Source organism: Mytilus californianus, unplaced genomic scaffold (genome assembly GCF_021869535.1).
Source record: "Mytilus californianus isolate M0D057914Y unplaced genomic scaffold, xbMytCali1.0.p SCAF_24, whole genome shotgun sequence".
Taxonomy (NCBI): Eukaryota; Metazoa; Mollusca; class Bivalvia; order Mytilida; family Mytilidae; genus Mytilus; species Mytilus californianus.
The window spans coordinates 3,020,335-3,042,096 of record NW_026262673.1 but is presented as its reverse complement, the minus strand read 5'-3'; the positions used below and the strand labels follow the sequence as shown (position 1 = coordinate 3,042,096).

The following is a 21,762-nucleotide window of genomic DNA, read 5'->3' as shown; positions in this document are numbered from 1 at the left end:
ACCTGGTTTTATGGCTAGCCAAACCTCCCGCTTATATGGCAATATTAAAAATACCGCTAAAATGACATATTACGTGATAAGAATACAGTACGAATAAATGCAAGAACATTCCGGACAGAGAAATACATAAATAAATAATATAACAGTACATTTCAACATGTAAACCACAGAATAACAACGAACACCTAAAATTAATTTACGACAGAACACAAATACAGCACAATAGAATAATGAACTGTGCGTCACACGAATGTATCAACGCCACAAAAAGTGACGTCACAGGTAAATTTCTAAAAATAGAATATAAAATTTATGTTTTGGTATGAGCGTTCCTAATGAAGCCAAACCCAGAAAAACGCTTCGGACGCATCAAATTTATGGAGAGTTATTTTTGTTTTTGTATAAAGTTTCTGGGTGTTGTGTTCTCTGACCACCTAACCTGGTCGCTCGTGAAAAATAGAAAGTTATAGAGAAATGCAAATAATTATCTTTATTTTGATATGTGTAAAACCGTATGCAGGTGTAAAAAAAATCCAGAATGTTAAGATCTGTTTACATTTTCTATCAATCTAACTTTTAAGACGACTCCATATTTAAGTTTTTGCTAGTAAATGACAATTTTAGACCAATGTTAGCTAATCATTTTGAATACTATCACTGACATACAGAAACCGGTAAAAGAATAAATATATCAAGCTAAACAACCACAAAATTCCCTCAAAATTTATTGTTCTTAAATGTTGTTTGTATAATAAAAATCTTAGCATTTTTCTGATCTGATTTATCTAATGAAAAAAATTAAAACAGTTTGGAATTTGGAAAAAAACTAAAAATAATACATTGAATTGACAACAATAGATAGCAGAAAAGTGCGCTTCTACACAAAGTTGAGTTAAATTTTAACAAACAGCAAAGAGTTGTCTCATTGGCAATAATACCACATCTTTTAATAGGAAATCTTACTAGCATCTCAAGATAGGCGAAATCGGAATAGACGAATATGCAAGTACTCTCAGCTTCTGTACTTTGTGTCTTTTGCGTTTTTGTTAAGTTTTCTTTTGTGCGTTATATCGATATGGTGAGTTTAGCAATTTTCTACTGGTTTTAACAGTTTGTTCTGATGTTGTATTGTTACACCACCTTCCAGCTTAAGGATGGTTGGCGCCAGCAAAAAAAAAAAGCCCGCATCATTTTGTATGTGCCTGTCCCAAGTCGGGAGCCTGTTAATCAATGGTTGTTGTTTGTTGCTGTATAGCATATTAGGTTTTCGTTTATTGTTTTATTCATAAATCAGGCCCTTAGTTTTCTTCTTTTAATTGTTTTAGATTTGTCATTTCGTGGTCTTATACAGGTTACCATGCGGTATGGGTTTTGCTCCTTGTTGACAGCCGTGCGATGACCTATAGTTGTTAACATCGACGTCATTTGGTCTCTGATGGATAGTTGTCTCATTTGCAATCATAGCACATCTTCTTATTTTTATATCGTTATTGCTTGTTGATGCGTTAGGTTTCAAAGATATCAAACGCAACATTTCCGACATATATTTGTACTAAATGTTTATTCAATATATGAATAATATTTTGAGGCTCTGAAATTTACGAGTTCTCAATAATAATCGTAATTGCACTTTGGGGATGATACTGTAGAGAGACTTTAACAGAGATCTTTCCCGATACTTTTGGACAGGAAAGTTGAATAGACGTTACCCATATAAGTATACAACTAGATCTGGGAATTTTCTTTAACTTGATGTGAAGATTTCATTTTTGATCCATGTTGAAGGCCCTACTGTAACTATTAGGCAAGGATCAGCAAACAAAACCTTTGGTCTTTTTTTTTTTTTTTTTTTGCAACGTAACTGCAGGCATTCTGTGTGTTAGTTTAGTACATCAATTCCTACTTTCATTCCTTTTTATCAGGTCTTTATTGGTTCTATAAAGTTGTATAGCTTCAATTTTATCTGAAAGGTCTGTGTTTAAAATAGTTTTCTTTTTAAACGATGTAGAACCAGTCTTCTAATTTTATATCGTATTGACCTTACGTGAAATATTTGCTACTGGACATTAAGCAAACATCAGTCAATTAATCAATCGAAAAAGATATGTAAGCTGTAATAGATCAGTGGCTATGATGTTGAGCATTTTAATACTCTTTACTTTGTCTGAAGAAGTCAAATCTGGAAAACAATAAAGACTGAAGTTGCATTAAACTAAACAATTGTACGTCGAAATGACGTCGTAGTTCTCTGTTTTATGTCAATTTTAGATGTTTTAAAATCATTGCAACAATTACAATCATCATTTTTACTGTAATTTAACTTGGATAAAAACAGAAAGTTTTACCTTGCAACAGGCCTCCTACGGACCCAGATGATGTTGCAATGGGTCTTTTACGTACATGCCTCGTGTAAAGAGAGTGAAAAGCCCGTTGCAAACCCAAATTTCTTTCCCTATCCAATATAACTTCATTTTCCAGTGGCAGTTATACTTTCATTTCGGACGGCCTATGATACAGGACCTACCTATTGTATTCATTTTTAATTTTCATGAGCTATTTGCCACTGGACTTTAAGTAGCTAACAATCAATCAATTTACGAGGAATCGGATATAACGTCTCATTCCTAACGGACGTGGCTGCGTATTTATACATTCCGCGCAGTCAAACGAATGCTTAGCTTTAGCAAGGGTTATCCAGAAGACCAGATTTCTATGCGTAGGCAATGACCCTGTTGACATTATCGATGTTCAGTATATAAATTGCGTGATTAAATAAATGTAAAAAGACCAGCAGTAAAACCATTGACAAAATGGGATGTCCGTTTTGTCTGTGCCGGATGTTTGAATTCGCAGCCACGTCGTTCAAAATGATGACGTAAAATCCGATGCCTCTTGAAAGAGAGACTCTTTGCACTTGAAGAACACTTACTACAACGTTTTATATATTCTTTCCCTATCCAGTATATCCTCATTTTCCAGTAGCATTCCAAATTTCGAACCTTTTACTTTGGCTTTCTAATGTTACTGTAAAAATAAATACTTTTTTTAGAAATATTTCATAGATTAATGAGGCGTCGGACTATGGAGTTGTTGGACTATTGGGGTGTCGGAATATCGGGCCTGCCCTTTCTTATATTTCCTGTACAGATAATGTACACAAACTTTGTCTTGCGAATACCCTTTATATTGTATATGCATACCATGCAAATAAACTCATCAAAGATGCCAGGATTGAAATTTTGTATTTGCGCCAGACGCGCGTTTCGTCTACAAAAGACTCATCAGTGACGCTCGAATCAATAAAAGTTAAAAAGGCCAAATAAAGTACGCAGTTTTTATTAACCAATCTCAATGATTAGATATTTGTCGATTTATACCTACATTTGTATTTCGTTCGAAGCATGACACCGAATACAGTCCCCATATGTAGCATTGGTCACGGTGAATAACGTAGTTGGTTTTCTCGTTTGAATCGTTTCATTTTGTCAGCCAAGTGCCATTGATAATCTATATTATGTCATGTCGTCGTAATTTTTAGCTTTCTATGCGGATTGGGGTTTGCTCATTGTTAAAGGCCATATAGTGACCCTTACTTTCATTCATTTCATTTAATTCTGTTTGATGTTTTGGCAATCATACCACATCTTCTTATTTTTATATTTGCAATAAGAAACAATTCTTTCAAAGTAACATTTAAATCCCCTCAGCTTTCTTTTAGAAATTTCAGTTATTTGTTCATAATTGTTTGCATGCCGTTTGGGTGTAAACTGTTAAATAAAGTATAAACTAAGTATAAAATAAAATTGCATTTTATTCAGAACTTTTATGTCATGTCCGTGATTTATATTTATTCAATTGTCTTTACGTAACACTGTAAAGGAAGGCAGTGTTGTTGATATTTGCCACAAGAAGTTTCCTTTTCAGTTTATCAAAGAAGATAGCAGAGGGCTGACAGAGACCATCCTTTGTAGTCAGGATTTCCTTGTGGTGTTTTCGATCGTTTGCTATGATGACCACGTTACTCGATCGTTCTCCAACAACGTACACGTTTCCATCATTATCTACAGTGATGCCTGTTGGACAGTTTAAAATAGAATCATCTTTAAAAGTCCAAACACGTGTTCCATTGAGATCACAACAAACTACACTGTCACCGTCGGTAAAGTATATATTATCGGTAAATACAGATACGTAGGAATAAGGCGGTAAGTAACAACTGATCACTAGAGAAGTAGTATCATCCAGAGTATTTACTTTATATATACCATGTCCTAGAACACAGACAAACAACGAGTCGCTATCACGTGCTATACCGTATGGATAACTAGGAAGTTTGATGAATTTTATTTTACTTTGGTTCTCTATGTCTATCATATTAATACCGGTTTCGTTCTGTGAATATCCAGATGTAATAGCGACAGTTGTCTCATCGGTAAATGTTAAGTCAAACCCATGACTGGGTTTAAGAGACATGTTATATTTGAGATTACCGTCTGACGAAATAACTATCAGCCTTTTATGACAGACATGCTCAGTGAAGAAAAAATCGCCATTTAATGACATACTGCAACCTCTTATTCTAATATTCTCACGTGTTGTAACTTTCTTCTGTAGAATTAACTTAACATTTTCAATGGATTTTGACGCCGTTACTACTTGTAACTGTGCTTGATTGTCTTTCATTCTGCTAAAACCGATGTTGCTAGCCCGCTTCTCTATTTCAATTGATCCAAAATTCTTCAAACTGTTCAAAATACTATTCACCCCGGTGTCTACATTACAGAATAGGTAGAGTTGATCAAAACTTTTTGCATCTATCAAAGACTGCAGGTATTGCTCATTTTCAAAAACCTTCTCCTCAATTTCTCTCATTCCAAGAAATGTTTGAAGGTCGGAAGCATACTGTTTGATGCTTTTGACATTGGCCTGACATTCAGTTATCCTGGTTTCCTTTTCTGTGACCGATGACAAAATCTTCTCAATATTCTTCTTACACTGACTTCCCTTATCTTCGATATCTTTAATAATTTGTTTTTCAAGTTTATCTAAATGTTTGTTTATTTGAATACGTATCTGCCTAATTTCTGCAACATGTTTTTTCTTCATTTCTTGAATACTAGCCACATTAGCCTTTCTGTCTTTCTTTATTCTGTCAATGTTTTTCATTAAGTCTTCCAATCTGATCTCTAAATCTTGAAATTGCTCGGATGTTCTGGCATTATTAGTGACGTCCTCAAGTGGAATGACCGTGCATTTCTGATGGTCTGTGATGCATTTGAAACAAATCGGTAACACGTGTTCAACACAGTATTGTAAATACTTTTCATTGTGATAGACACATGATTGCTGTATATCAGTTATGAATGCCGGAAGTGACCTGTAGTTTGAAATTGGTATGGGTTCGTGAGTTCGGGTGGCTTTCAGTAATTCATGATGTTCTTTACACTCATCACAAATGGCTTCTTCACAATCCGGGCACCAGTGATTTGATCTTTTCGTTATCTGTCGAAGTGAACATATACCACAAATATTTGTATTAGTGGCCATGGTGATATCTGAAAAAAATATATATTTGAATTGAAAAGATTTGTATCACAATTTGTTTTCAAAATTAGTGTAAATTATAATACTCCACTTATTTGTTTTCTGTTTAATGCAAAAAAATGTTGTACGATTGATTATGAAATAATTATCCACCAGAGTCCATATGACGTGGATGTAAACAACTATAGTCATCGACCGTACGACCTTCATCAATGAGCAGAACCCATAATGTATAGTCAATAATACTGTCTTGACATAAAAAAATGTTAAATGAGATAACCAACTTAAACAGAAAGTACCAACGACAACAATTGAATTACAGGCCCTTGAGTTGAGACAGACACATTAAGAAGCATGTTTATGAGCGCTCTATATCCCCCTCTAGAACTGGGATAGTGTTGTGCATTTACTGATTTTGTGTCATGGATGGATACCCCATATCCTTTGTTTTTCTTTTATAACATCATAACATACGAACAAACTGTAACTTGAAGCTCTAAAGAACTTGCGTCGATGAACTGGATATATTTGCATCTTCGACAATGGACGCTCATAGTAAACTAGGATATGTTTCATGACTAAAAGCCCTTTTGTTTATCTTGTATTTGTGGTTTTATACTAAATGTAGGTCATTATTTTAAATCAATGAATATTTCTCCCTCATGCAAAGCTCCGATTCCTTGTCTGAATTGTTTTGTCCTATTTGTTTTTATAAGGACTTAATTCTTTCAATTGGTTTTGGATGAGTTTGGCCTCTCGCATCACTGAGGACTCATTTGTTGTCTAAATATGCATTTAGACAACAACAGATGAGGCTTCAGTGATGGACGCAATCATTTTTGATATTTAAAGTTTCTGTTTATCTTTTATGACCTTTAATATGATTGTGAAACATGCTACAAAATCTGTTTGAGAAAAACAGCTTAACTTAGCAGATTGTTAGCGGAAGTACATAATAACAACTAGCATAAAAACAAAAGACACAAAAGATGTAAGAGTATTCACAGTCAGAGATAATTAGTTCAAAGCCAAAAACATATAATAAATAACTCATGTTCTCGTTGACGTAAATATCAATCAGTATTCATCCAAAAGATTTAGTATAAAACCGTCAGAAACAGCCTAATGAAAGTGACCATGTGCATTTAGGTTGTTTTACTTGTTTTTAGAAATTTTGGGGCTTAGTTTGTGTGTATGCGTTCGTGTTAATCTATTTAGGTTTTGTTTTAGGATGGAAGGACGGTTTGTTTTGTATAATATGTTTTATTTAATTATTTGTGGGTGTTTTCAGGAGTTTGTATTCCCGGTGGGATGTAAGTATTCCGTTTAAAAACCATGGCAATAAATATAACGACAAAAAGACAAACAACAGTTAACAAAACACAACAGACAAAACTAAAGAATGAGCAACCAAATCAATATCGGGGTTAAACGCATGTGCTCCAGAAGGATAATCATATCCTGATCCATATGTAACACTGTTGTATTACTCAGGATAAATCCCTTTCGATGATGTCACACTGGAGTCAAAGGGGACGGGATTGTGACTACGAAAAATGGAAGATATATCAGTGGTCATCTATGATATTGATATCCAATAGCGGTTAACCAACTCATGATGGTGTCTGTAAAAGTTTCGAAGGTATGCAAATAGTTATTGCTTCTTTTTACGGGAAACATTATCTAAATACATGTGGAACTAGATGACCAAAAATGACCTATTATTTCTTCTTACTTCAACATTAAGGGAAGTTGACATACGATAAAATTATAGGTCATTTTTATCAAATAGCTCCACACGTATTTAGTTATGTATTCGTCAATGGCTTGCAAGCATTTGAGTTAGGTCGTTCCTATCGAAGGTAAATTAAGAAAATTACTTCGAAAGAAAGCAATTTATAAAGTCAAATGCATAATTTTTGCAGTTTTCTATAGTCCATGTAAATACCAGTGGCGGATCCAGGGGGTTTTCGGGGGTTGGAACCCCCTTTTTTGACGAGCAATGCTTTTGAATGGAGCCATATGGATGGAACTCCCCCTTTTTATCTTGGGTTGGAATCCATTCTTGTAAAAATGTCGTAAACCAAGACAATCTCTTAACTTATGAAATTGTGCATTACTTGAGTTATTCAGTATACTTTTATTATTTGACATATTCCCATAGAATCATAAATATAAATTGAGGATTTGTTTATCAATTGTGAGATTAAGAGGAAATTGTCAATTATCTGAGTTGAAATATATATGCATTTGTTATTTCTGTCAGAAATATGAGTTGTTTCAACTTTGTACTATTTGTATAGCATGTTGTAACCCGTTTTTGTTACATTCGGTAAACATTTTAGTCAAATATTTTTTTAAAATACTGAAATTTTGTGACACATTTGCTTTCAAAAGTAGTAAAATGATATATATAGGTATCAACATGTATAATCTTACCTGAAATCACTAGTAATACATTTTTCTAAGTAGTAAAAATAGACACAGATATTCATAACCAGGAAGAAAAAAGGTCACATGATACAATAATATACAAGTAATAGCTTTTCTAAAAAGCTTGTTTTATAGCTTATTATGTTGAAAATTGTTTTTGGGTGTTGTGATTTTTAATCGCTTAATTTTTAAAAATCATTTGCGTGTTTGCCTGTATTAATTTCAGTAAACTTTTTTAATGGATTAATTTTTCAGCAGACATGTCAATTGTTTACTCTCTGTTTGTTTGTTTGTTTGTTTGTGTTTGAGCAAAGTGTCATCAATATTTTTATTATTATCACGAAAAACCAACTCGCAAAGTTTTAGATCCTGATGAATTTTTATAATACAGGAACTAATTGTCCCTATGTCCTACTTGATCATGTTCAAGTAGTGTATAAGGGTACATAGTTTCTGCAGAAAAAAATTCAAGGAGTAAATCGGCTTAAAGTCCGTTTTAAAAAAATCGACAGTTTGGCAAGTGATGAAATTAAGTAAATACATGTGTGACTTCTGATTATCGTTTCTTTCTGTCTTTGTTTTGGTCTTCGATGAGTCAACCCTTTCAGCCAGATTTTGCAGTTAGTTCTTAAATGTACGTTGTGTTTTAACACCACTGTCCCATGTTAGGGGTAGGTTGTGCGACCGCCATCTTATTTTACCTCTCTAAGTTCGCTGTGTGCTTGTACCAAAATTATGAGCCTTAATGTCATGTTACCTTACCTGTATTATTCGTATTAAGTCTTATTATTTTCCCCTTTTAGATGTTGACAGTTTTTTCATCATGACTTCACTGTATCGTGATGGGAATTTGTGTGATAAGGAATTCGACACATTTCTAAATCAACCCATCCCGCTTCTATATTATCCTTTAGACCTTTATATCTGTTAGTCCCAGTTTAGACCCGGGATAAATGAACATTAAAATTAATGGGAATTAAGTCATTTGAAGATACCCGTTTTCAGATTTTGTTTCTGCTTTTGAATTGTACCGATTAAAAGATACTTCTTAATTTGTTTTTAATTGTTGTTAATAACAGACAGAAACATACGCGATCCTACCAACAAATGTTTTTTATGAACGCAACATTTGAAAATATTCACGACAGTAAGTGACTTGACATAGCTTAAGGATGTTCGCTTCTCTGTTTAAAAAAAACAAGCTTTTTAAAAGACTGTTATGAATTGATAGTATATAAATAACGGAACATAAAAAGAAGAGAAAATTACAGGTTCGTGTTTTAATATTTTTATTTTTTACACCATAAGATGTATACTTGTCAAAAATGCATCATAACAGTTACTGTAGCCAATATATTTTTAATATATATATTTCTTATAAAAGTCATGATTTCATTTAATTATGAATAAATAAGATTTTGGGTATTTGCAAATGAGACAGCAATTTAACAACTCAACACACATAATTTAAAAAACATTTAGCTCTTTACATATGGGAACGCTTTGAATATTTATTTATTTATTGTCGTTCATGTTCAGGTCTTCGAGAAAACATTTCTACATCAACCCATCCCGCTTCTATTTTATCCTTTAGACCTTTATATCTGTTAGTCCCTGTTTAGACCCGAGATAAACGAACATTACAATTAATAGGAATTAAGTCATTTGAAGATACCCGTTTTCAGATTTTGTTTCTGCTTTTGAATTATGCCGATTAAAAGACTATCAAAGATCTATCATCAACTGTAAATTTCCACAACATGAAAAGAACCTCCCCCCCCCCCCATGTCAGATATGACATAAGTAGACGACAGGTACTGGCGTAGTTCCTGACTAGGTACTAGATTTTGACTGTACATCACCACCAGTGTTTGGTGACACTATGGCACAGATATAGTTAGGCTTGCTTTTTATATCGACCTTCATTAAGTCAACGACAAAGAGTTCACCTTAAGTTTTTGTGCTGTTGGTGATGCTCAGTATTCAGTTTTATGTAGAGTATTTAGTAGTGTACAAAGGGGAATTCTGCGGAACTTTCAATTATAAAGTAGAAAATCACCAAAAAGTGAAAATGAAAGTAGAAAACGTCAATTCCAGTCGTTGAAAAAGTGAAAGTGAAAAAAAAAAAAAATAATGACGTCACTTCCGGTCGTTATAAAAGTGAAAGTGAAAGTAGATCATTTGAATCATAATGACGGCACTTCCGGTCGTTTGAAAATCACGCATACGTCAAACATGGCTCAAATAGGAGAAAGAGCGGAAATACGAAAGTAAAAGTAGGAAAGGGGTGGTTCTCTCAAATAGGAGTTAGAGATAGTGAAACAGGTAAGAAAGTAGAAAATTGAAAAAATACCTTAAAGAGATGTGTTAGTATAAGTAAGAATACGATTGCTTTTTTACAAGTAGATCTTATGAGTGACAATGTGTTTGAGGATAAGGTAAAGGAGCAAAATCAAGAGACTCTAAAATGGAAAGACCTCCCCACCGGTGTCATTTACCAAATTTAAGAGAGTATTGAAGTAGATGGTAAATTTGGCAAAAATTGTATACTCACCTTGAAAACTATTGAAGGGGACACGACAAAGGTGTGCGCTTGCAGTGGGTTAAACAGAGAGAAGTAACCTTTGGAAGAAGCCTTCGTGAGAAGTACAGATTTTGAAATAAGTAAAAAGAGTAAACTAAAGTTTTTCTCATACGATCTTGTTAGAAAGTAAATCTCTTACTCCTAGTCGAGAGAACAATCAATTATCTACTTTCACTTTCACACCTCTTACTCCTAGTCAAGACAAACAAAAACATTTAATTTTTAATCCAGCTAAACACTAAATTAAAAATTTTTATGATTGTGGTGGTGTGAAAAAAAATCCATCATTACGAAGTGGAGTAATGTGTGTGTAGTGAGTGATGATGGAACTGTTTTTCCTTACGGCGCATGCGCAGTAAGGTCTTTCCTAGATTGTCGTAATGTTTGCTTTTCATCGTAGTAAGAGTCTAAGCATGTAACAATACCTGTAACAAAGTTGAAAATTGAAAAACAATACCTTAAAGAGAGATGTTGGTATAAGTAACAACTGATGTCACGGAAGATGCATTTCTACGGGTAGATGGTTAATGACCCTTGCCACTATGGAAAAACTGAGATTTCTTAGATCCACATACAACACAGATTCCACCTCTCCGTCGTCGTCCGTTGCTAGTCGTATTTTCGGAGAGACTTTTCGTTTCCGTTGTCCTCTTACATTTCAAACAATAGAGTGTCATTTTATTTAAATAAATGGACATTGAAGATATCTCATACAATGAAACGTCTACGAACAGAAGGAATCCCGTTTTCCTTCCGCAGCGATTGATTAGAGGATTGATTATAGGAAAGTCAGACTGTGGTAAGACGACATTACTCAACAACTTTCTCCTTAAAGATGAATGGTTAGATTACGTTGTTTGTATGTGTTTGGAAAATCTCTTCACCAACCCATCTATCAACTGTTGCAAAAAGCATTGGGAAAAGGGTTCTAAAAAAAGGATATACGTCATCTCTTATCCGGTAAAGAAAAATGTCCTTACTCTTTAATTGATGCCGTAGAAAGTTTACTTCCACCTGAACAACGATCTTGTATTGATGCCTATTTCTATGAACAAAGAAAAGATGTACAGCCCTTGGATGGTGTAAACTTCTCAAAAAAACGTGTATGGTGTAATGGTGTATGGCATATGGTGCAATGGTAGAAGGTGTAATGGTGTAACGTGCGATCGGGAATGGTGTGAATGAATGGTGTACGACATTTAAAACTATTCAAAATATTGATAAGAACTGATTTTTAATTTTATACATTAACTTACAATACTGTGATCAAAATTCGTTTTTTAAAATAAATAAATAATTTTGTAGTAGCACACTTTCTTTGAAATTAAATTGCATTATGGTGTAATGTGTGAGGTGTATGGTGCTAAGGTGTAACGTGTATGGTGTAATGGCACAGGGTGCATGGTGTAATGGTGTATGGTGAATGGTGAAATGGTGTATGGTGTTAGTGGGAAGTTTACACCATCCAAAGACTGTACCAGACCATAGAAAACTTGATCCCTATCGTAAGAACTTAATGGTGTTTGATAATTTGATGTTGAGTAAAAAAACAAGTGTGAAAATTACTACATTAGAGGTCGATAAAACAAAATGGCTTGTTTCTATCTATGTCAAAATTACTTTATACGTCTACGTCAAACGATTCGTGAAAATAGTAATTCCATCTGCTTATTCCCACAAGACGCTAAAAATCTTCAATACAATCATCGTGATCATTGCTCAGATCTCACCTTTGAGAAGTTTAAGACATTGTGCAATCACTGTTGGCCTGTACCGTACGGATTTGTTACCATCGATCTGACTAGTCCTAAGGAAAATAGAAAATACAGATTTAAATTAAAACAGTTTTATGTCGTTTAATACTAAAGAATGGACCTAGATTTTAAACCTTACTTTGAAATGTTTAGTCATAACAGCGATAGTAGTAGTAGCGATGGTGTTAATTTAAGATATTGTCGTAAACATAATTTTGAACGTTTTAACGATAGAGTAAACAAATGTTTAACATGTGGTGTTGAACAAATCTACCAACGATTTGTTGATGCTGATGATGATGTCGACAATTGGAATCTAGAAAAAAACCTATCATCGACAGAAACCTCAACAACCACAATGTAGTGCAAAGACGACCAGAAGACATCAATGCACTCATGAGTGTCAACCAAACCAAGATCTATGTCTCAGACATGTGTGATGTTAAATTTGATGTATGCCTTTTGTGCTTCTTCGTTACATTTGTTTGTTTTTATAGTGATTGAGATGATAACACAATGTTGACTGTTGTACCCCTATTTTTGACATGTTTACCTATTGTGTCTGTTTGTTTTGTTCACGCATCGTTGTCAATATAATGGAAATTGATGCGACTGTCATACAAGTGAGAGGTTTAGCTAGCTATCAAACCAGGTTCAATCCACCATTTTCTACATAGAAAATGCCTGTACCAAGTCAGGAATATGACAGTTGTTATCCATTCGTTTGATGTGTTTGAACTTTTGATTTTGCCATTTGCTTGGGGACTTTCCTTTTTTAATTTTCCTCGGAGTTCAGTGATTTGACTTTTTACTGTTCAGGTGTCCCCTCCAAAGCTTGAACAACCCAAATGCAGTGATATTTTAAACAGAGGACACCAGTGTGTGAATTCATGTCATCAAAACCAAGACATTTGCCTTTAACACTTGGATTATAAGAAGATAGAAATTTATCCCGTTGTTTCATCAACTCATCAATCGGACATGATTGATAACGATGAAGTGCTTTCGATGCATCACGATAGGGTACAACACTTGTCCAAAGTCAGGAGAGTTCAATATTTTACACCATTTTATTTTTTAAAATGATTGATAATTTAAATCAGTCTTAATTTTACTCAATTTTGCCTCTGAAATTCCTGCGGATAGACCATTTTAGCCACTGTTGAAACTTTCACATTGATTGAGCCTTTTTTAACATAACATCGTTAGAAAATTGCGAAAAGGTGAGGCTAACACAGGCCTAATAATCACTAATCTATTCTTAGATATAAGAAGATGTGGTATGAGTGCCAATGAGACAACTCTCCATCCAAGTCAAAATTTATAAAAGTAAACCATTATAGGTCACAGTACGGTCTTTAACACGGAGCCTTGGCTCACACCGAACAGTAAGCTATAAAGGGCCCCAAAAAATTACTAGTGTAAAACCATTCAAACGGGAAAACCAACGGTCTAATCTATATAAAAAACGAGAAACGAGAAACACTTATGAACCATATCAACAAACGACAACTACTGAACATCAGATTCCTGACTTAGGACAGGTGCAAACAAATGCAGCGGGTTTAAACGTTTTAATGGTACCAAACCTTCACCCTTTTTCTGAAACAATAGTGTAACATAACAACATAGAAAGTCACACTATAAAATATCAACTGAAATAGCTTAACTCAATCAAAGGACATATTAACACCATTGAACATATACTGAACAAATAAATTTGACCTATGACACAATGTAAATACAAAATAAATAAACTAAGGGTAGAATAATAAGAGTAACATGTTATATCGGTAAGAAATGTTAGAATGTATAAAATAAATAGTAAAAAAAAACAATTAGAAGAGCTTATCAATCCTTTTCCTTGATTAAAAAAAAAAACAATTTCTAGCAACTATATAGATAAGAAGATGTGGTATGAGTGCCAATGAGAAAATTCTCCATCCAAATCACAATTTATAAAAAAGTTAACAATTATAGGTCAAAGTACGGTCTTCAACACGGAGCCTTGGCTCACACCGGACAGCATACTATAAATGGCCCCAAAATGACTAGTGTAAAACAATTCAAACATGAAAACCAACGATCTAGTTTATGTTGATGTACGGATACATAATATCTTCCAATCTATGTCAACCTCAACATATATGGTTTAGTCCATTCTACATTATAGGAGATACCAAACATAAATTTATAAAAGAGTTACACAATGGCACTAATGAGCCCAAACGAGCATTTAAACCTCTCCACATTCTTTCTGTACAGGTCCGATTCGTCTGTTTAGTGGCTGCCGTTGTGTACTGTCTTTCATATTCGTTTTTCGTAAATTGTTTTAGCAATAGAATTAATAATTTTTTGATAAAAGTGTAAAATTAGGTGACACTGAAACAATTTTCCTTGGAATGTGCTAGTTGTCGTTAAATAGTTGGCACAAACTATTGAACACAACATGACCTGACATGAGCCTAATACTGTTATAGTGTGCAAGTTGCACTTTTGAAGGAAACCATGATGCATTGCGAAAGTGTTCTACTACTTCCTCTACACACAATGTATGCAAACTTGTTCTTGCAAATACCCTTTTTAACTGTACATTCCGAGCAAAACTTTTATTAACTCAAACGAAATAGATAATAAGATGTTTAACCTTTTGTACTGACCTATCTTGTTCGAAGGACACAGTTTGCTGTCCCGCATGACATCAGACACAGTCCCCATGTGTCGTTCGACACAGTGAATAATGTCGTTAAATTTTCTCGTTTGAATCGTTTCATTTTTGTCAGCCTATATAGCTAGTGCCATTTATATTATGTCATGTCGGTTCTTTTTATAGCTTTCTATGCGAGATGAGTTTAGCTCATTGCTGAAGGCCATACAGTGTGACCTATAGATGCTTTCAATCACTTCAGTTAAACTCTGTTTGATAGTTTTGACAATCATACCACATCTTCTTACTTTTAATTGTGCAATTAGACAAAATTCTTTCGAAATGAAATTTATAGCCCCTCAGCTTTTTTATCATGACTTACAGTTGTTTGTTTATGTTTGTCTGTAACCAAATAGGCGTAAAGTGCTTTTCAATAAAGTATAAAATAAAATTCTATAAGATCTTTTATGTCATGTTCGTCATTTTGATTTTTCAATTGTTTTTACATTACATTGTAAAGGAAAGCAACGTCGTTTGAATTTGCCACGAGAAGTTTCCTGTTCTGTTTATCGAAGAAAATAGCAGTTGGTTCACAGAGACCATCCCCTTTGGTCAGGATTTCCTTGTGATGTTTTCCGTCGTTTGATATGATGACCATGTTCCACGAATCTTTTCCAACAACGTACACGTTTCCGTCATTATCTGCAGAGATGCCACTTACATATTTTAAAATTGAAAAATTACTAAAAGTCCAAACACGTGATCCATTGCGATCACAACAAACAACACATTCACGGTGAGTATAGTATATTTTGTCGGTAAATACAGATACGTAGGAACAAATCTCTAATGGACGCCTTATCACAAGAGATTTAGCATAATTCATAGTATTTACTTTATATATACCATGTTCTGCAACACAGACCAACAGCGACTCGCCATCACGTGTTATTCCATATGGACAATTGGGAAGACTTATGAACTCTATTTTACTTTGTCTCTCTATGTCTATAATATCAATACCAGTCTCCTACCACGAATCTCCAGATGTAATAGCGACAGTTTTCTCATCGATAAATGTTATGTCATTTCCATGACTAGGTATTAGAGACATGTAATATTTGGGAGTACCACTGAACGTAACAGCTATAAGCATTTTCTTTTTGTAATGATCAGTGAAGAAAGAATCGCCATTTATAGACCTGCAGCAACCTCTGATAGTGTATCCACTTGTTGTAAACTTCTTCTGTAGAATCAACTTCACAGTGTTAATGGTCTTTGTCGTCGGTCTTATTTGTAACTGTGCTTGTTTGTCTTTCGTTCTGGCAAAATCGATGCTGCTAGCCCGCGTTTCTATTTCAATTGATCCAAAACTCTTCAAACTATTCCAAATACATGCACTATGCACCCCTGCATCTACATTACATGTGAGTTCGAGTTGGTCAAAACTGTTCATGTCAATCAACGACTGCATATATTGTTCATGTTTAAAAACCTTCGTCTCAATTTCTCTTATTCCAAGAAATGTTTGAAGATCGGATGCATATTGTTTGATGCTTTGGAAATTGGCCTGACATTGATTTATCATGGTTTCCTCTTCTTTGACCGCTGATAAACTCTTCTCAATATTCGCCTTACATTGGCATTCTTTCTCTTCGAGATCTTCATTAATTTGTTTTTCAAGTTAATCTAAATGTTTGTGTATTTGAATTCTTATCTGCTGAATTTCTACAACATGACGCTTCTTCGTTTGTTCAATACTGACCAAATTAATCTGTCTGTCCTTCTTTATTGTATCAATGTTTTGCAATAAGTCTACCAGCCTGATCTCTAAATCTCGAAACTGCTCGGAGGTCCTGACAGTATTAGTGACTTCTTCCAGTGGAATGACCGTACATTTATGATGATCTTTAATGCATTTGAAACAGATTGGCAACGCGTGTTCAACACAGTATTGTTGATACTTTTCATAGTGATAGATACAGAATTGTTGTATATCAGTTATAAACGACGGAAGTGACCTGTAGTTCGAAATTGGTATGGGTTCGTGAGTTCGGGTGGCTTTCAGTAATTCATGATGCTCTTTACACTCATCACAAATGGCTTCCTCACATTCCGGGCACCAGTGATTTGATATTTTCGTAATCTGTCGAAGTGAACATATGCCACAAATATTTGTATTAGTGGCCATGGTGATATCTGAAAAAAATATATATCGAAATTCAAATATGTGTATTCCAATTTGTTTCCAAATTCGTGAAAATGATAATACACCACTTTTAAAAATCCTTTCTGCTTGATACACATAATTTTTATATGTGGTATAATTGCCAATGCGATATAGGGTTGTTTGGAAGTTTTAGATAAGACGTATGGTAGTATAACTTATTTGTCATACACGGTAGAAACATATGGCTTTTTGATTTGAGGCCTTTGCCTTTTAACCTTAACATCAAAGGTTTATTTGACGATCAAGATTTTGACATTGCTATAATTTGATAATTAATACATAATACATGGGGTTTGAAAGACATATGACATTGAAAGGTCAACCTGGAAATGACCTTGGGTAAACTGAAAGAAGCCATTTATACTACTATTAACACGAAAGACACCTATAACCATACGCTTTTGGAAAACGTTTAAAGTAAGTTGACCCTATCATTTAAAACCGAACAATGGCATTGTAAAATTAGAAGGAGCAGCTTATCTCCCGTATTTCCAGCAAAAGTATATATTAGACACCATATATTTTTGTAAAGTGTAAAGTAAAATTAAAAAACAAAACTAGTCATGAAATATTTTAAACCGGAATTGAAAAGTTTCCGATACAAATATTGGCGGAATGACCTTAAACTATTCTCTGAATAATTGTGTTTTTTAATAAGTTTAGGATTTTTAAATAATTTGGCGCCCGTATCACTGATAAGACATTTATCATCTAAATGCGCATCTGGTGCAGTAAATTGGTAGCGTTTATGTTATTGCCTATCATTTTTTTTCTGCTTAAATGCTCCTGAAAATGGCATAAAGGGCCTAGTGAGTTTTTCTCATCACTTGGCGTCCGTCGTTCGTCGTCCGTTAACTTTCACAAAAATCTGCTCCTCTGAATCTAATAGGCCAAATTTAACCAAACTTGGCCACAACCATCATTGGGGTACTTAGTTTAAAAAATGTGTTCCATGACCCCGCTTTCCAAACAATATGGCGTCATGACTATAAATAGAACATAGGGTTAAAATGCAAGTGTTGTCTATTATTGTGAAAACCGCTATGAATAGAGAAAATCTGGCTCTCAGAAATGTTCAGAATGTTCAGTCTTTCAATCTACATAAAAACTGTCAGACGACTTCTTATTGGAGTTATTGCCCTTAAATGACAAATTTTACCATTATGTTTTATTTTTGTCTATTATCTTGAAAACCATAATATATAAAAGAAACTGAAATCTCCTTATAAGAGTTATTGCCCTTAAATGACGATATTTACCACTTTTTGCGTTTTTGCTAAATATCTTAAAAACTAAAGAAAAGATAGATAGAAACTTTAAAAAGCCACAATGATCAGCGAGACAAGGTCTACAAAAAAGTCTAACGACCGAATTCTTCAGTCGACTCGTTATTGGAGTTATTCTCTTTAATGACGATTTTTACCATTTTAAAAAGTTTTTGTCCGTTATGTGTATCCTTAAAACTATAATAGATAGACACTAACTTTATGTAGCAAAAATGATCATCAAGAAAAGATCTACTGTACAATAAATCAATATGGTCAAAATCGTTTGACGATTAATGACAATTTTTCAACAAATTTTGGCGCTTTTGCTTATTATCTTGAAAACTCTAAATGATCGATAGCAACTTTAAAAAAACAAAAATGATCAGCAAGACAATAGTTAGTAGACTCTTTATATGTGTGGTTGCCCTAACAAGACGATTTTGTGTACCCTCTTTTGTGTTTTGGGCAAACACTAAAGAAGATAGAGAGAAAACAGAAAAAAATTATCAGCAATACAATTGCACCTGTCTTCACCTGTTGTTCAGTGGTTGTCGTTTGTTGATGTGGTTCATAAGTGATTCTCGTTTCTCGTTGTTTATATAGATTAGACCTTTGGTTTTTCTGTTTGAATTGTTTTACACTAGTCATTTTGGGGCCCTTTACAGTTTGCTGTTCGGTGTGAGCCAAGGCTCCGTGTTGAAGGCCGTACTTTGACCTATAATGGTTTACTTTTAACAAATTGTGACTTGGATGGAGAGCTGTCTCATTGGCAATCATACCACATTTTCTTATATCTATATAAGATCAGCAGAAAGAGATTTTAGTCATGAAATCTATTTTTGTCTACTGCTGAAGATGTACATAGACCTACCCTTACATAACTGTAATGCTTGCAGCAGACCTTTAGCACATGTGCAGCAAACACGCTGCAAATACAGACTCTGTGTTTGCTGCAGACTTGCAGCAAATATTTGCAGGAGGCTGATTTTTTCAGTATAAGGGTAGGTGAGCGACACATGCTCTTTAGAGTCTCTATTACTAATTACAGTTATTTTCAGTAGTGTTTGCACAGGACACAAACATTTTCTGTCTGTCTATTATAGTTTCCGTATAATACGCAAAAATCATTGGTAAAAATCTTCATTTAAGAACAACAACATTGAGAACTCTTATAAAATTTAGACTGACCAATTTTGCCCATGTTTGCTTATTTGATGTTCTATTCTTGCTAAGCATATCATTTTTGCTATTTATAGTTAAGAAGAAGCACAAAATAACAACTACGTGTAGCATACAACTACAGACATAATATACCAATATGAGAGTAACGGAAAGCTAGTTCAACATCTTTTGAATAGGAGCAACACAATACCAATAAAAACGGGATTGAACTAAGCATCTTATTCCACATGTAACACCTGCCGTGACGCTCATGTTAAGTACAAAAATGATGTCAAAATGGAGAAACAACTACGACAATCTGAAAATATCAGTGGTTATTTGTGATACAGATATCCCATAACGGTCAACCAACTTATGATAGCGTCCGCAGCGTTAAAAGGTGTGAAAATAGTTATTGTATATAATATGAATAGAATTATTAACATGTTCAATCTTACCTGAATTAAAAAGTTAAAATAAACAATCACAATCAAATAGCCATATCAAGAAGATAAAATCATTACATTATACAATAAGATATACTAGACTTTAAAACTTACAAACATCCTGATTTAACCATTTAAAGTTAAAGATACTGTTATATCAGTTACTTCAACTTGAATTTTAACCTTCTTAAAATATTTGCCAACGTGACGAAAACTTTTGATAAGGGTATTCATCATAAGTTTATTGTTATCTTGTTTGACGAGGACATCATCTTTATCTAAAGGTTATGATTGGACAAGACTTGTCTGTGTAACAAGAAGACTGTTAGTGTCATAAATACACTACATGTATATGCAGTAAATTCTGATTTATAAATCTTATGTTTACAGTTAGGACTGATCTAGAAGATTAAAGTGAAAAATATCTCTAGTTGCAGGGTTTTTTTGTTGTTGATTTAATACTTAATAGATATAAGAAGATGTGGTATGAGTGCCAATGAGACAACTCTCCATCCAAGTCAAAATTTATAAAAGTAAACCATTATGGGTCACAGTACGGTCTTCAACACGGAGCCTTGGCTCACACCGAACAGTAAGCTATAAAGGGCCCCAAAAAATTACTAGTGTAAAACCATTCAAACGGGAAAACCAACGGTCTAATCTATATAAAAAACGAGAAACGAGAAACACTTATGAACCACATCAACAAACGACAACTACTGAACATCAGATTCCTGACTTAGGACAGGTGCAAACAAGTGCAGCGGGTTTAAACGTTTTAATGGTACCAAACCTTCACCCTTTTTCTGAAACAATAGTGTAACATCACAACATAGAAAGACACACTATAAAATATCAACTGAAATAGCTTAACTCAATCAAAGGACATATTAACACCATTGAACATACACTGAACAAATAAATTTGACCTATGACACAATGTAAATACAAAATAAATAAACTAAGGGAAGAATAATAAAAGTAACATGTATATCGGTAAGAAATGTTAAACAATTAAAGAAAAACAATATGCTCGAACACAAATATCATCCATTTGCAATAACTTAAAACACAGGTAAATGAAAATAATTTTGTTGTTAGGTATACGTGTGTAGTACCAATGGAGAAAGGAAATATTTTTACAAAATAAATAATTTTGATGTTCATAGTACGAAGTGAAAATTTATAGTTATACCAAACACTTATCAAAGCTGGTATATAGACCAGATAAAACCCTGAATACTATTAAATAACAAAAAAGCAATACAATTAGTATCAACAGGTCAGATAAACAAGAAAGTACGATTTGAGAGTACTAGCAGTTACTGACAGCTAGTTAAAAGCCAAAACAATTAATAATAAAAAATCATGCATCAGACACTAAAATCAACTAAAACACATCCCAGGGATTTAGTATTTTAACGTCATGGACAGTCAAAGAAGACATGACTAGTGCAATGCCAAAAATAAATCTATCGACAGACAGTAGGATAGTTAGGAGTTTAACCTCTTTATAGATCTAAACGAACGTTGACTTTTAATGCATTTAATAATTGTAGATGAATAAATCTGATATATTTCTATGTTCAATAAAATTGATAATTTGGCCCTGACGTATATTTAACGGGTTACAGATGTTTTGTCTTATTTTCAAAATACGGTTGTTAATCAGAGTATTATTTTACTTTTTCACCT

General features: G+C 33.8%; 1 protein-coding gene across 1 annotated transcript; it reads right to left on the bottom strand.

Moving 5' to 3' along the window:
• Window positions 1-3,793: 3,793 nt before the first annotated feature.
• LOC127732428 (uncharacterized) lies at window positions 3,794-8,061 on the bottom strand. Its single transcript, XM_052241464.1, has 2 exons — window positions 7,984-8,061; window positions 3,794-5,555 (listed from the first exon to the last, which is right to left on the bottom strand). The coding sequence occupies exon 2, from the start codon at window positions 5,545-5,547 to the stop codon at window positions 3,862-3,864; it is 1,686 nt and encodes a 561-aa protein (XP_052097424.1). The 5' UTR covers window positions 5,548-5,555; window positions 7,984-8,061; the 3' UTR covers window positions 3,794-3,861.
• Window positions 8,062-21,762: the final 13,701 nt, after the last annotated feature.